Source organism: Eptesicus fuscus, chromosome 15, assembly GCF_027574615.1.
Source record: "Eptesicus fuscus isolate TK198812 chromosome 15, DD_ASM_mEF_20220401, whole genome shotgun sequence".
In the NCBI taxonomy this organism is placed as follows: Eukaryota; Metazoa; Chordata; class Mammalia; order Chiroptera; family Vespertilionidae; genus Eptesicus; species Eptesicus fuscus.
In genome coordinates this window covers 37,632,911-37,650,283 of record NC_072487.1, presented here as the reverse complement: position 1 = coordinate 37,650,283, position 17,373 = coordinate 37,632,911, and the positions used below count along the sequence as shown (strand labels likewise).

The window sequence follows — 17,373 nt, the reverse complement described above, 5'->3', positions numbered from 1 at the left end:
CTTCTTTGCCCCCTCCACCCAGCACCTGCCCCACCCTAGGCCTTCACCACACTATTGTCTGTGTCCATGGGCTATGCATATACAGTATGTATATAAGTTACTTGGTTAATCTCTTCCCATCCCGCTCCCCTCTGAAATAAGTATTTTAATTGCCCCTGGGAGAGGTTTAAAAGCAAAACACACTTCTAAAAGAGAACATAAAAAAGACGGTCTTTGTTTCTCTGAGATTGTTTAAAATATAGACAGGGGGACATGACCAATAGAAGATGCTGCATCTAATTTGAGGACTGGGGTCTGAAATCTGCCCCTAAGGCAGAAATCACATAAAGTTGAATTGACCCCTATCGCTGTCCTTTCAGCTGAAGTGAGTGGTTTGCCTTTCTAGCCCCAAATGTAAAGGAAGTGCTTAGCTTTACACCCCAGAATACACTTAGGTGGTGAGATGAAGGACCTGTAAGAACTCAGCTCCACAAGGAATACAACAGGTGTCTCTCCCATCCCAAGTTCACTCAGGGCTCAGAGCACACTCAACCGAGTGGGAGGCAGAGTAGAATCTTGTACATTATTTCTTTTCCTCCCTCAGTGAATACAATGGAATGTGAGTATGTGAAAAAGCATGTGTAAAAAGATTCCACCACATCCTTATCATAAATACAACCTGATAGGGCAGCCTCGGGATAGAGAATGAGTGTAGGAGGAAGATGTATGATTAGCCATTTCCTGGGCCTGCCACTCCTCAGATTAGGATTTATGACTGTATGTTCTAGAGGAGCATGCCAATTTCACATTGTGTCTTTAAATATTGTGCCATAAATGGACTCCATGCTGAAAAATGTTTTTTAAAAAAGCTATGCAAATGATCACACATAGGGTTTTACAAGTGGTATCATAAATGCAGAGAGTCATACCCAAGATAGAGACAAAGAAAGATTTTATTTAGCATAGAGACATATTTCTACTTACCTAGATAGAGAAACTTCTGGATAAAAGCCTAAAATGGAAAATAAAGGTAATAATAAGAAATAGTCATTTTTGTGCATTTAGAAAAGTAAATTCACAGTCAGTAGAGGGTTGGCAAAACACAGAAATATAAATTCATTTTTCAATGGTAAAATCTACTTTTATTAATGAAAAAGAAGTGGTCCTTTGCTTAAAAAAAAATACTGGCTATTAACAAATGTTTATCTATTGCCTGAAAGTTCTTGGTATATAAAACCATGGAACCTTTAGAACAAAAGTTTACATAAATTAATTTAATGAAATAATGCAAATAGTTTAAGAGATGCATAATATAAGAAAAATGATTGAATGAATAGGGCTGAGCCCTATTCCAAGAAATCCATTCTAATAAAGGAGCAAAAGAATAAATAATATAAAAATAACAATCAACCTGGAATAACCCAGCATCTTTCTTCTAAAAACCCCCAATATGTTATATTTACATATTTACTTTCATAAGTAAATATGTAAATATTTATAAATGGTAATTAATGTTTTTAGAAAAACTCAATATCTTATAACTAATTGTTATTAAAGTAAGAAGAACCAGTTTATTTCCTATATAGGGAAACATTTTATAATAAAAGGAACAAAGTAATAAAACTCATTTTCTTATAATTGAGAAAATCAATGTAGCATTGTGGTCAATCAACAGACTCTGGAAGTCATGAAGTCCTGGGCTTGAATCCCAACTCTGTCTACTAATTACTAATTACCAGCCATGGGTCCTTAGGTAAATCACTTAACCTCCCTTAAACCTCACTGCCCCACAGATTACATGGCAATATAGATAGTATCTACCTCTCATAAGAGTTGTTTTGATCATTAAATAAAAGTTAATTATGCAAATGCTTAATGCTATACCATCTAGCACCCAGCAAGTGTATTCAGTAAGTGCTAGCTATATTATGGCTTCTTATAGCCCAAACCATTAAAATATACAAATATATTCAAAATACAAATATTCTATTAGTACCATCATTGCTAACATTATTGTCATGAAATTATGTTAACTTTTAAAAATCTAACTTCCCCTCTTAAGAGTCTCTTGTATTCCATGAAAATGTTTGTTTCTATTTTGTTTTCTACAAGGAAGCTTCTGTGATTACTTCAGGAAATAGATGCCTTTTGATTAAGTTTTTTTACTTACGTCAGAAGTATCACTAAAATCCCCACAAAACAGGTCAATGGGTGAATCAGATGCTTTGGGGTTGATCAAGAGGGCATCAAATTCCTTGCCCACTTCAAAGTTTCCAATTTCTTTATCAAGCCCCAGGGCTACAGGGTGGAATAAATTAATAAACAGTTAGTATTTTGAGCCATCAGACCATGCCAATGTCCCAGTTTGCAAGGACAGAGTCAGCCAACATGTCACTGGAAAAAAAATTAATATCTTAATAGTGGAGCATAAAAACTCTCTCATTCCAACAGATCACGAAACTTTGACTTACAGAAATCCGAGTAAGCACAGGGAAAGCAAATCTGAGAATAAAAAGTTCCCTTCATCACCATAATCATAACTCTGATAGGGTCTCTCTATTTTAGCTCTATCAGTGCACGTCATAGTCCAGCTGTCTTGGACTTTCATCCATCCCTCCAAAAAACAAGGCACTTGACAAAATATCCTTTTTCTTTTTGCCTCCTAGTCTTCCCCACAACACTCCTATCCCTGTCCTTTTGGATCTTGTCATTTTATGAAATAGCTGACAAGATCTATTTTCATGGCAGTGAAATAAACCTCAAATAAATAAAAAATAATTATCTTTTTGCACATTAGCCAATGCAGGCATATCCATCATAAGTTCCTTAGTTTAAATCCTTGGAAGAGAAAAAAGTCACTTCTGAAAGTAAACAGATGCTCATGACTTAAAAGTCCCAATACTTTTGAAAGTAGACCAATTTCTTTGCAACTTCAAACATTTTCTGGTTGCCAGAAAAGAATGGTTTTCTAAAACAGGGCATAGGTTGATATGTCTATTAATTTGATCCACCTCATGGCTAGAATTCATGTTCCATGTGTATTAGATGACAAAGAACATCTCTTTCACTAACATGAATTTAGTTTCACAAGATGGGGGTAGTTGACTTTCCTGGTCAATGAAAGTGTTGAATCTTGAGCTCAGGACAGCCTGTAATTTGAGAAAGGTGTACACTGAGGTACCAAATGAAAGCATGCATAAAGGGAGGGTCAACTGGAGTGCAGCACTTTTATTTGAATTCTTACATGTGTTTTTTCTATTCTTTCACTGTCAGGATATGGTCCAATGTGAAAATATTGGCTGGCATGTCCCTGTTAGACAATATCTAATACATTATATTTCTACTAGAGGCCCAGTGCACAAATTCATGCATGGGTGGGATCCCTCAGAATGGCCTGCAATCAGTGCCAATCGGGGCCATCTTGCCCAGTCTTGATCAGGGCCAATCGGGGCCAGCTGGCTGGGGGAAGGGACCGAGGGAGGTTGGCTGTGGGAGCGTACTGAACACCAGGGGGCAGCCCCTGCATTGAGCGTCTGCCCCCTCGTGGTCAGTATGCATCACAGCAACTGGTACAATCGGTCATTTGGTCAACTAGTCTTTAACAGTCGCTTAGGCTTTTGTATATATATTGATGGATGTATGGATATGTATTGGTAATGTACTAATCACTGTCTTAAAAATGTTACTTATTCTGAAAAGGTTATTTAAAGGGCACCTCTTTTATTCTCATTAAAGAAAGATTTTTTAGCTAAAAATTCTTATAGGAAGACAAGGGAGCAAAAATAATTAGAAATGTTAAAAGCAGTTAGGTAACTTCTATTAATAGTATGGAGAAGGACTGAATGTAATAGAAAAAATCACTGGAAATTCTCTCCTCCTTCATTCATGTGCCCTCTACAAAGAAACATGACAAACATGTTTTTAATAACTGTATTCAACATAAACTTGTGTGTTTAATAGACCAGATAACCAGGTTCATTTGCCAGAGTTTGATAATATATATAAACTAACTGAGCCATTTATTGGAACCTGGAGAGTTTAGGCATGAACTAACCAAAGAAGATATAATTGCTTTTTGGTGAATTTGTAAATGGACCTAGTTAACATCATTGCAGTAAGGCCCCACTGGGCTGGTAAACACCTCAAATGCATTTCAGGAAATACAGTTTCGCTGCCTTTAGAGTGCATGTTGGCTCTGGAAGGGGATTTATGCAACATCTTGAATATAAAGGTGATGGAAAGCCAGGAAGATGCCACACTTTAAATAGGAATCCATTCATCTTGTTTCACTCTGACTCTTGTAGAGACACAAGTTAAGGAGAAGAAATTCCATAACAGTAAGCCCTGCAGCCAAGAAAATGGATTTGGAAGCTATACAACAAGGCAGAAATAAGTTGGTAAGCAACCTAGGCTGGCTTGATCAGACAGAAAGAATCTTGATGAAGCAACTCACAGAGAGCCTAGGAGAAAACAAAAAGGCACAATTTAAATACAACTCATTTGCACCATGAAAATAAGATGATTGGCCAATTGCTTGAACTCAGATGCACAAACACAATGAGGGTGGGGGTGAGGAGCGCCACACTTGTTAAAAGAATAGTGACTTAGAACATGGAACGTCACATGAAATCCTAAGACTTTGAAATGCAAGGAGCATGTCCTCTACTTGGTTTTCTTGGAAGGTTCTTGATGGCATTCATCACAGCCCCGAGCATTCAAAGAAGAGCCAGGAAGTTTCTCTTCACAGGATAGTCTTGGTTTTCCTCATCCTCCATTTTTAAGACCCAGATTAGCTGTATGTAAATCTACACATATATCTATATTTGTCTTGATATGTATGTTGTTATTTCTCACAAGCAACCTAAGGTTTCATGCTATGTTCACTATCATTCATCTAGAATACACCATAATGCTAAAGTGACTGAAAGCAATACAATTACCAATTTCTATTTTTCCCCATAAAAATAGTTACATGTGAGAACTGGGAAAATCTGGTGAACAATATTTGCATATCAACCCACTATATTTCAACACTTCTCTCCATTTAAAGAAACTTGGGTAATTACTGTACTTAATTACATAAAGAATGCATACCCTAAGGTGGGATTTACAAAGGAATGTATCACAGTGAAAGGATAAGGGCTTACACTCTGGCATCAGATTTTGGATTCAAATCATGGCACTGTATAGTTTGAGAGCTGTGTAAGCTTCCACCAGGTACCTTGTTGATTAAGTAGAATTAATAACAGTGGTTGGAGGTAAATAACAACATACGTAATGCATATTGCATAGTGCCTACCACATAGTAAGAGCTCTTGGCTATTATTTTTATTTTTTAAATATATTTTTATTGATTTCAGAGAGGAAGGAAGAGGGAGAGAGAGATAGAAACATCAGTGATGAGAGAGAATGATAGATTGTTTGCCTCCCACACACCCCATACTGGGGATTGAGCCCGCAACCCATGTGCCCTGACAGTGAATCGAACTGTGAGCTCCCGGTTCTTAGGTCAACACTCAACCACTGAGCCACACCGGCCAGGCATATTTTTACTATTTGTATTATTATCATCATCTTCACTTAGGGCAATAGAGTATATTACTTGACTCAATGGAAAAACTTATTATTTTAAAGAATTTGTATGCATGTGACCAATGCAAATAAATCCATTAAAATAATTAATATGGTAACTGTGTATTAAACATCTCTTCTGGGAAAGAAAGGGAGCGTCCTGAAAGAATTATGTCTCCACCACATGCTTCAGCATGGACTTACTTGCTAAATTTAGAGTATGCTATGTGAGATGCAACCGTCATGAATATTGGATGCCTGCTGATGACACTATCATGTACCTTCATAATGCATCCAAGGACACAGATTGGCATGGTTGTACATTGTTAGAGGAAAAAAAATGGTTATTACCTTGGCTGCCTCCGAGAGTCGCTAGTCTGAATACCTCTTTGAGGGTGAGGCTATCCTCATTTTCCTTAGTAATTACAAGGGTATTAGAAACCATCACTGCTCTTCTGATTGCATCAAGCATGGAACATGAATAACCACCAGCCACATCTATGATAGATAAAATAAAGCCAGAACAGTAACCTTATGAGATAAAGGGAATATTAAGTATATAAGGTTGAATTTTTAAATTTTATTTTTCAATTACAGTTTATAGTCAATGTTATTTTGCATTGGTTTCAGGTGTACAGCATAGTGGTTAGACAATAATATACATTACAAAGTGATACCCCCGATATTTCAAGTACCCACCCGGCACCACACATAGATATTACAATATTATTGACTACATTCCCTATGCTGTACTTTACAGCCCATCACTATTGGGTAACAACCAACTATTAATAGGTCAAGTGTTTTGTTTGTTTTAGTGACAGATATTGAGTCTTTAATACACTTCAAAGAAAAGATCTATACACCCAGACTAGACATAGACTAACATGTAAAGGAATCAAAAACCTGTAATTAGTATCAAATGTGCACCTGCATTAGTTTCCTTAGGGTTTCTGCAACAAGTTACCACAAATTTGGTGGCACAGGACAGCAGGAATTTATTCTCTCACAGCTTTGGAGGGCCGAAGTCTTACATCAAAGTGTTCACAGGGCCATGATCTCTATAAAGGCTCTGAGAAGAATCTTCCCTTGCTTCCCTCAGTTTCTGGCGGCTCCTGGCAGTCCTTGGCTTGTGGCAGTGTAACGTCAGTACCTGGCTCCAACTTCATCTGTGTCTTCCATCTGTGTCTTTAAGTGTCTCTCATTTTCTCTTGTAAGACATCCATCATTGGATTTAGGGAACAATTTATTGAGAAAATTTTGAGAGCTCTCTTAATATGCTGCTGCCTTACAGGATGACTTAATCATCCTATACTCTTCTGGTTGTTATGTTAATAAAGTTCCAACAAAGGAACAATATTGTGCAGATCGAAAAAGAAACCCTGGACTACATAAACCATGGTATTTTAGTCAAACTTTTTTTCCAGGGATTTCCATTGTGATAGTAACTTCCTGATCTCTGCCCAGCTGGGTGAGCTAAGTGGCTTCTCCTCCCTGCAACACATTAGTGCAGGTAGAATCCCCACTTTATCATATGAGAGGCCGTGTGATGGCGTGAAAAAAGAGATAATGAACATCACATTTTGCAGACCTGGTTTTAGAATGTGGATCTGGGACTTTTTTGTTTTGTTGACCTTTGGTCAGTTACTTAGTACCTGTGAACCTCAATTTTCTTAGAAAATAGAAATAATATCATCTATTTTGACAGTTGCTGGAAAAATCCAATTGAGTAACATAAGTGCTAGGGAATGAGGAATTAAGGGTAGAATCTGCATGGGAAAATGGTGGAGAAAAATGCATGCATTTTCTCAGAAATCTATTCCCAACCCATGCCTCTCTATGGTCGTGATAAAGAATGGCACTGTTATTTGTTTACCAGAGTCAGCACAAGGATACAATATTTACAAGATGACTCTAAACAAACCATACAAGAGTAAAAAATTGAGCCAGAAGGCAATGAAAAGATAAAGGAAATGATTTTATATGTGTGTGTTAACTTCTTATGCATTCATTCATTTATTTATTTATTTAATATATTTTATTGATTTTTTACAGAGAGGAAGGGAGAGGGATAGAGAGCTAGAAACATCGATGATAGAGAAACATCGACCAGCTGCCTCCTGCACACCCCCTACCGGGGATGTGCCTGCAACCAATGTACATGCCCTTGAACCGGAATCGAACTTGGGACCTTTCAGTCCACAGACCGACGCTCTATTTACTGAGCGGTTTCGGCTGCATTCATTCATTTATAGACAGTCACTTACTGAGCATCTTCTATGTGTATATGTACTCATAAATAAAACTGATGGGTTCCATATGAGCTGACCAGCTAGTGGAGGAGGAAGAAAAGAGACAAATAAACAAGTGTTAACTATCAATTGTGTTCAGTTAGTGACAGAGAAGATGGAAGTGGAAAGCCCATTTAGACAGAATGGTCAGAGAAGACCTCTTCAGGGTAATGACATTTAAACAAAAAAGGAAACGAGAAGAACTAAGCCATGTAAAGAGAGGTATAAAGGGCATTCCAGGCAGAGGAACATAATGCACTGAGATTGTTTTGGTAGAGGGAGTGAGATTCATAAAGGGAACTTAAAGATAGCCCATGTAGGGAGGTGAGAGTGTTGGGAGAAGAGGCTGGGAGATGGGATGGGTGTCAAATGTGCAGAGCTTTGTCACCTTGTAATGAGGTTTGCACATTTAAAATCTCTCTGAAGGATGGTAAGGAGGAGGTGAAATGGCCATATTTTTCATTGAGATTCTTTTGAAAAGAGAAGACTGGATTAGCCCAGGATGAATGAGATGGATTAGGAAGCTAGTGCAAAAGTTCAGGCCAGAAAGGATGGTAGCTTGCATTAGGGACTGGAGGCTGATATGGAGAAAGAGTATAGATTTAGAGGCTGTAAAGGAGTCATGAGGTTAGACATTGTACTGGCTTAGACATGGGGGAGAGGTGAGGGAGAAGAAGGTCTCAAAGACAGTGCCCAAGTTTCCACTTTGAGAAACTGTATTCTCTGAAAAGGAGAGCTATTTAAAATAACCAGGCTTAAACGTGTTTTGGGAATACAATGAACTGTGGAGGATCTATGAGGAGGGCGTCAAAGAGGAAGGAGAAACTAAGCAATTGAAGATACATGTTTGGAATTCAAAGAGAAATCTGAGCTGGATATAAAAATCTGAGTGATTTGCACACATGTAATCATGTAAAGCCATAGTTGTGAATGAAGTCTCTTAAGAAGAAAGCATAAAGTCAAAAGAGAAGATATCCTAGGACTGAGCCTTGAATGGCCAGGGAGAGGAGAAAAGGTCTTCAGAGAAGATAAGGGCTGGCGAGAGAGGAAGAAGGGAAATGAGAACAGTGCGGTTCCACTGAATCTGATATACGACTGTTTGGACAAAGGAGAGAGTAGTCAACTATGGCAAATACTGCTCAGAAATCCAGTATAGTAAGTACAGAGTGGTGTCCTTTGGAGTTGGCAGCAAGAGATCACAGGAGTAATAGCTCAAGGGAGAAAGGACAAGGATCATTACCAATGATGGTGGGGCAAAAAGCCAGCCTGAAGTGGGTGGAGGAATGGAAGAGTGCCTAGAAAATGGTAGTGGCGTGGGTCCCCACTCTTTGAAGAAGTTTTGCGTTGAAGGGGAATAGAGAAGTGGGGTAGGAGCCAGAGGGGGGTGTCTGATTAAAAGAGAGGTGTTTTGTGTGTTTTTTTTTTTTTGTGTGTGTGTGTGTGTGTGTGTGTGTGTGTGTGTATGTTTTCATTTCATTGCTTAGAAGATACTAGGGAATATGTGTGTGCTGTTAGGAATGGTCCAGTAGTGAGGAGATAATGATGATGCAGGAGAGTTAGTGGTCAAAGGAATTCATTTATTGAGATACCGGGAGAGGGAGAGAATACAAAACACACTTCAGGGTATTTTAGGTTTTGCCTTAAATTGAAGGAGGGACTTTTGGGTGGATGGGCTGTTATGAGTAAAGTGGTATAAACACTCGTGTACAACTCTTTTTGCAAACATACGTGTTCATGTCTCTAGTGTAAATTCTAAAATGGAATTACTAGGTCATATGTAGATTTATATTTAACTTTTTAAGAAACTGCCAAAGAGTTCTCCAAAGTGGTTGTGCATTCACCCTCCCTCCAGCTGTGTATGAGAGTCTACATGCTTCTTATTCTTTTTTTTTTCTTTTCAGTTTAAAAATTTCCTTTTCCATCACAACCTGTGGTCTTTTCATAGTGCCATGTCTTCTTGTACTCCAAGGATGATGGTAATGTTCTGACATTTTCTTCTGGATTCTGGAGTAAATCATTTGCAGAAATATGCTCATCCTTTTATTTTTTATTGTTTTGATACTGTTTTCTCTTGCTTCGCAATATGTTCATTAAGCTTCCTATGGGTTTCCTCTAATATGGAGCAGGTCAGGACCTGCCTGCACTTGATACAGATACAGTGAATGACCTGCTTTTGGAACTGCTCTCTGTCAATGATATCAGTTTAAATAATATTCTAAAGTCTACCAATGAAGTGCAAATTCATACACAAAGGTCACGTTTAGGAAATAGTGGAGCATAGAGTGGCTACCACAGCAGAGATGATGTGAAATGCATTCTCCAACTTAATAAGCAAATACATCATATTTAGGCAAACATTTGGTCAATATACCAACATTGCTCTTTCCCTTGTAAGCCAATCTTTATGGACGTGTCGTGTCAGATGTTTTTCATTTAAGCCTCAAAATAAGCTTGTAACATAGATATCGTTATGATTGTTGTTACAGAAATTAGGAATTGAAGCCTTAGAACATTAATTTGTTCAATGTTTTACAGCTAATAAGTGACAGTGAGAGCTTTACCTAATTGTTCTAAGCTATTGCTACACAATCAAAAGCCAAGAACTAGAAGTTAGGTGATGAATTTAACTCATAGAGACCAAACGCCCAGGAAATTTGAAAGCAAACACCTACCTTATTTTGTATGTCTGCTAATTTTTTAAATTAATTGACTATACTATGTAACAAAAACTCGTGGCTATTTTTTCCTGATCTATTAAAGCTTTTCTGTTAAGGTAAAACAGCCAGTTTCCTGCCTTAGCACCTGTGACTATATCCAGGTATTACACAATCTCAGCGATTCAAGGCTTAAATTAGAATTTTTTTTAAAAAAAACCTAATTCTTTTTAATTCATGTAAAATTAAGGAAAACTTCTACATTAGCATACCTATTTAAAATATTAATAAATCTCTTTGTGTTATTCTGTGTCTTACCAAGAAATTGCTTGGTATAAAGTTAACTGAGACTTGAGTTATTCCTGACCATCATTGTCAACAAGCAAACATCCCCATGCTCTTGAATATCAGGAGGACAAGTGCATCAAGAATGGAAAATAAGTCCTTGTGCCCTACACCCACTTAAAAAGAAATTTATGTCCTAGCTGGTTTGGCTCAGCAGATAGAGCATTGACCTGCAATCTGAAGGGTCCCGGGTTCGATTCCAGTCAAGGGCACATGCCCTGGTTGTGGGCTCAATGCCCAGTAGGGTCATGCAGGAGGGAGCCAATCAATGATTCTCTCTCATCATTGATGTTTCTATCTCTCCCTCTCCCTTCCTCTCTGAAATAAATAAAAATATTTTTTTTAAAAATTTAGTTCATTTACACACAATAGTAAAAGGTTCACAGTTGATACGCCTGGACATTTGGGTCTGATGCATGCTTTCAAAGTTAGTAGCACTGCACAAATTCAGGAAAAAAATAATTAAAAAAGAGGCACCCTTAATTTATCAGCCACTGAGAATGTCCTTCAGCCTAGCAAGCATCAGACTGCCCGTGGGAATGGAATCTTATTTTGTTAAACACTGCTTACAAGGAAAGCAAGTTCTTAACATAACTCAGAGTTCTCGACGCTGGCATGAATTGAGTCTGCGCTTGTTATGGCAAGGCCAAGTAATTTTCTTTTGAGACAGTATTTGTGATGGCACATTTATTGAAAACTAAAAACATACAAATCCAAACTATTAAAGCCTTGCCAGAAGGACAAAAGAGAAAAAAAAAAAATCAAGGACTTCTTTAAATTAATCTCTAAAACACTAGAGAAGGACCTATCCTTTAGAGCAAGCATGTCAAACTCAAAGGCTAACATGGGCCAAATAAACGAGGCATGTGGGCCACGGGCCACGAGTTTGACATGCTTGCTTTAGAGCCTCTGACAGTAAATGCAGAGAATAGCTTTCAGAAGCTTAGTGACATCAAAACGTCTTCCTTTGCATATATCTTCTCACTGCTTCCACTCTCACTATTTTATTAGCTCAAGATATCGTTACCAGAAAAATAAAACTAATTTTTTAACATGGAAATGCAACCTGAAAATTAGTCACATTAGAAAGTTATGCACTTAAGCAACCACTTATCCATGGCCCTAAAAGGTGAACTACTAACCTGTGCCCAGCCCAATTTTCACATCGTGTTTCAGCACTTCTAGCACATTGAGTAAGCCGCTGGTGAGCCTGCAGAGAGAGGAGACGGTTAGAACCAGGAGACCTATGTGGGCCCAACAAGAGCAGCACCCCAACAATAGTGATGGAGATGTCACTGAAACTTGTGTTCTCTGTCACATCAGCTCTAATGCTGACACACACACACATTCATCAGATCAGAATAGCTGAGTCCTGGATAAAAACAGACCACAGAGGAGCTTAACTCCTGGCACAGAGGTTACTAGTAATCTTAGGAGGGTACAAAGAAGCAAGAGCAAAAACAAAAAGCAGGGGATCATCTACAAGGAAAAATAAATGAAGAAATGAAATCTTGCAATTAGTCCAAAAGTCTTACCGGTCTTTAATATTTTTTTAACCAACCCTTCCTCCTATGTTAGGAAGTAGAAATGATAAAGCTTTGTCTTTCCTCTCCATCTCAGATAATTTGTTACCCCGAATGAGTAGTGACTTTCAAGAGCAAAGAAAGGGAGTATAACTGGAAAAGGAGGTGCGGGCTGGTGAGTCCAGGCCTGCCAGTTCAAATGAGGCCACTGAGGACAGCAGAAACTAGGAGAGATGGTTCCTGTGCTGAATTCTGCACCTCGTGGCCCTGAGCTTAATAGATATGCACCTTTCTAGAGGAACGAAGGAAAACTAAAGCGGTAATTAGAAGTCTGAGAACATGCAAAGGTCAAAGTGGTCTGCTCAAAGACACACATGATTATAATTTTCAAAGCCGCATGTACGCAATAAAACTCTCAAAGTTGTTGGAGAAAGAATAACAGTGGCCATGTAAACAGAAACGTATCCATAAAGAAATTTAACTTCAGACCTTAATTTGCATCACGTTTTAGTTTAGATGTTGTGTAACTAACGGAAAGGGTGTTAAACCGTTCCCCTCTCTGGCCACTAGATCATAATTATGATCACTAAGCTGTATATGGGCAGAATTCTCTGCCATGCGTTACCACTCGATGTCTCAAAACTGGAAGCCTCTGGAACCTCTCAGAACACTCTAGAAATAAATTACTGTGTTTCTTGGGCTTTCCCATGCTGCCACTGACATAAGTATTTCATTCACGAGGTCCCTAGACTTCTAACTGCCGACACCTCCAACTCTTTGCAGAGGGCTCTCTTCAGCGAGTAGAGCCTGCTCTGCCCTGGTTTGGGGAAGGTCAGAAACTCCAGGAAATCAATGCCTCTTCACCCCGCCCAGCGGTGCCCCAACAATAACTGATGGGTGTTTGGGTATAACCACCTAGGTCCCCCATCCCTTGGGCAGAATGACTTGAAGGTCTGCTTTGGACACTGACTTCCTGGGAATTCCAGAAGCGTTAGACTCCGGGAGCCCATGCTGGTAACTTGGTTAATGGTGCACTCTTTGCTGACTTCCTTCTCTTCTCTGTCTTACCCCCATAAAGGTGTTTCCTGAGATCACCTCCCCAATAAGATGCTTGTACGTGAATCTTCATCTCATGGTCTACTTCTGCAAGAACTCAAAACAAGAGAACACTAAGTAACCCTCGAAAAGATGAAAATCCACCCCACCCGCCTCTAAGAAGGAAGCAGCTCTGTTCTGGGTTGACTAATACCAGAAAGGAGAGCGCCTTCCTGTATCTAATCCTGGACCATGAATTCTTAACCTAGCATCCATGGGTCAGCATCATGGGATCTATGAATTCCCTGAAATTAGGTGCAGCTTGTTTATATCTCTGGACTTTGTTTTTTCTGAAGATACAGGCCATAACTTTCATCTGATTCACTTGTGAATATATAACCTTTCAAAACATTAAGAACCAGTTATAAATGAAGCTTTTGCATTCTGGTGAACTATAATAGGGCAAGGTCGCTCTCACGTGAACTGGCATCCAGCCCGATCCAGCAGGTGACATACACCGTATGCAGGGTGCTGATTCCCAGTAGCACGGCATCATTTCTACTAGCGTGAGTGTTTCCAGCAGTTTGCACAACACAGAGTGATGGGAAGTGAGCTCCTCTCCCTGGAACACCTGCGGGAGTATGTGCCTTTCAGGCCCTGCTGTCAGTTCTGAATGCTATTGGTTCTGAACTCTTTCTGGTGTATTTCCACTTTCCTGTTTTGACAAACTCAGAAATTTTAAGAGACGTGGTGCTCTTCAAAGACATACTCTGCAAAAAATGCCATGTTAAGTGCTTTTTTTTTTCCTCCTCAGACGCAAAGGTATGCGCCTATCTAGTTCCTGTCCCAATCAAACATTACTATAGAAGGGAGATACTGAAAGAATGACTCAGAAAACAAAGGATGCTGTTTTGCAACCCAAATGTTCATAATTTATCAATCAATCGTTGCCTACTTACGACAAGTTAGAATTGGGACAATGTGCGATCGCTGCTCCTCGTTCCCTGAAAACATCCAGTTCTTCTGCGGAAAGGTAGCAGCCGTGTGCCATCACTGTCTGGAGAGAAGAGCATCCCGTGTGGGGTTTACCGCTTAAAAATGCTTCAGTTAGTCCTCACTCACAACAAGACAGTATAGGCACAGAGAGAAGCTGTGACACCTAGACCTGCTCGCATGTGCGTGAAGATGTCTGTCAGCATCTTCACAAGAACATTTATGATTACCTGTCTGTATAAAATCACTCAGTACAAGGCACATCTCAAAAAGGACTGTAAAGACATTGGATTACAAAAGTTTCAGCACATGTGTAGATCTTATCATTTTCTTCTTCTTTTTTTAATCTACAAAATAAGGAGGGTTGATCCAGGTCATCTACAGCATAGAACACCCATCCAGTTTGAAGATATTGTGATTCCTTCATCTCCACTTTAGAAAATAATCAAGTTACTTTCTCTTCTAAATCTAGTGGGCGTCTGGTGGGGCTGTGTTTGTTCCTATTCTAACCAGAGCTTTCCAGAAGTAAGCTTTCCTTTCTCAGCACATGGAAGCTGTGGGAGTGATCCTGGAAGGAGTTGTTCTTTAATTCTGCCCCACGTTAGATATAGGAACCATGGACTTGACGCATAACTGAACACACTTTCGTTACTTCATTGCCTATATTTACATTTTCATAAAAATTAAGAAATGTAATATCTTATATGCATGAATTCAGAAGGTGAAATTGATCCAAGAAAGCAGGAACTGCACACATAAGAGACTTCTCTTCATTTTCAGGCTTGGTAATATTTGTGGGTTTTCCTGAATAAGGCTTTACTCTTTCAAAATTCCTTTGTCCTCAGTACAAAACCTGTATCTGATTAGCTTTCTTCTTTAGGAGGCATGGTTCGGTGGCCACAAAATTATTATTAAAATATAATTTTCGTAACCTCTGTGCAAAGCAAAGGAACATGCAAATTGAAGGTTAATGTATTAATCATATGGAAATATATGTTATGGAGGGTGAAGATTAAAGTGCAGCATGTATAAGATTTATGCAGAATAAATTTATGCCTTTCAAATTAGCCATAGCCACATCTCCGTTCACCAAGTCCCTAAGAGTTTATTTGCTGCCATAGCTAAGGCCAAGGCCAAGGGGTATCTTGTTCTAATGAGGTCTCTGCTCACTCACATTAATTTTAATGAACTTAAAATGGTTTAATTATAAAAACAATACACACTCATAAAAGCAATCTCAAAGTGTTTAAAAATACAAAGTAAAAAGTCCTTCTGCTTTCTCCCTCTGGGAGAATAACCTTTAACATCCAATATGTATCTTCCACACAATTTTTCTAGGTAAGCACGCGCCCACACATACACACACAGACATCAATCTTGTAAGCCTGTGTGCCTCATTCTTTGTGAATATTGGATAAAATTATAATTATGTAAATTCTATCATCTAAATAATCCCCCATGAGAACCATTTTTTAACTTTCATATGTAATTAACATTCCTATTCATATTTCTTGCAGAATGGATCCTCAGATATGGTCTGCTAACTCAAAGAAATGTACAGTTACATTCTAATAAACACTGACAAAATGTCCTTGGACCAAATGACATTCCCACCCTCAAGGAAGTCTTTAGATTTATTTACCAGGATGAGAGTTCAGGCCCATTTTTAACTATGTACACACACACATATGCATGCTCTGAGCTTTACTCTAGTCTGGGAAATGCACACATCATAGAAGACTTAAGAGCGCTACTGAGATCTTACATTTAGGTATACACGCCCTATTTGACACAGATCATGTCATGAAATACAACTTACCTTATTTGTCAGAAGATTGTTTTTATCATACACATCTGTATAGTTTTTATAACTGGGGTATAAGTTTTCCACAGCTTTAACTTCATCAGGATTTTCACTTATATGGCTCTACGAGAACAGAAATAATATTTTCAATTTTTAAGGTAAAAATGCAACTAGAAATTATACTTCCTACCCCAAAATGTTATGGATGGTTTCTAACTTGTCTATGTGAGGGGCCACATAGAAAGACAATAAAGACTGTACATGTGTTTTATTTAAAGCAATCATATGACAAAGAAACTATGAATATGTAATTACACAAGCATGTAAGGTTCTAACCCATGTAATGTTCCAACAAGGTCTTTTCAAATTCCAAACTATAATAAGAACAAACAAAAATAAAAAGTATTCCTTAAAGAGAGTTAACAGCCCAGCTCAGTGGTCAGCAAACTCATTAGTCAACAGAGCCAAATATCAACAGTACAACGATTGAAAATTTTTTTTTGAGAGCCAAATTTTTTCAACTTAAACTTCTTCTAACGCCACTTCTTCAAAATAGACTCACCCAGGCCGTGGTATTTTTGTGGAAGAGCCACACTCAAGGGGCCAAAGAGCCGCATGTGGCTCGTGAGCCGCAGTTTGTCGACCACTGGCCTAGCTATTTGTGGCCACCTATTTCTTCTGCCATTGTCCTTTAAGAAAAGAGGCCATCAATAAGACAGATGGCATCTTTCACTCATAAGAAAACTGGAATTGAATAAATAGAGCTGAATTTTAGGACAAGTTCTGACCCTAGTCATGGGTCTTAGGGTGAGTCAGTTCTTTTATTTAGGCCTCCATTTCCTCATCTCTCAAATAAAAGGGTTTGGCTGGATAAGCAATTTTCCAACTTCTTTTAGCTTTGGCCATGTTGTTCTGATAAAATTTATCGAAATCCAGTATGTAAAAGGCATAAAAACGTTGCCTCTCAGAATGCAGCAGGGTTGGGACTCTGGTACTCTGTTTCCATTCTGTCCCCTTTTTTGGCTTCCAGAAAACAATTTGAAAATGACAGAGCTAGACAATCCTGCAGTCACCAAGAAAGAGCCAGTGAAGACTCACATGCAAGCAAAACAAGTGAGTCCCGGCTCCCACACCAACCTCTCTCCAGGCACCACTAAACAGGAGAGCGCGTGAAGTGT

General features: G+C 38.7%; 1 protein-coding gene across 1 annotated transcript in view; it reads right to left on the bottom strand.

Annotated features, from left to right (window-relative positions):
• The window catches only part of GDA (guanine deaminase), a 64,512-nt gene that overhangs the window by 2,228 nt on the left and 44,911 nt on the right, over positions 1 to 17,373 (bottom strand). Inside the window, exons 8-13 of the mRNA XM_008142078.3 lie at positions 16,211 to 16,318; positions 14,358 to 14,455; positions 11,983 to 12,050; positions 5,902 to 6,048; positions 2,150 to 2,277; positions 964 to 991 (exon numbers count right to left, since the gene is read on the bottom strand). Of these exons, the coding sequence (XP_008140300.1) occupies positions 964 to 991; positions 2,150 to 2,277; positions 5,902 to 6,048; positions 11,983 to 12,050; positions 14,358 to 14,455; positions 16,211 to 16,318 (577 nt within the window). The remainder of the gene's footprint in view (positions 1 to 963; positions 992 to 2,149; positions 2,278 to 5,901; positions 6,049 to 11,982; positions 12,051 to 14,357; positions 14,456 to 16,210; positions 16,319 to 17,373) is intronic.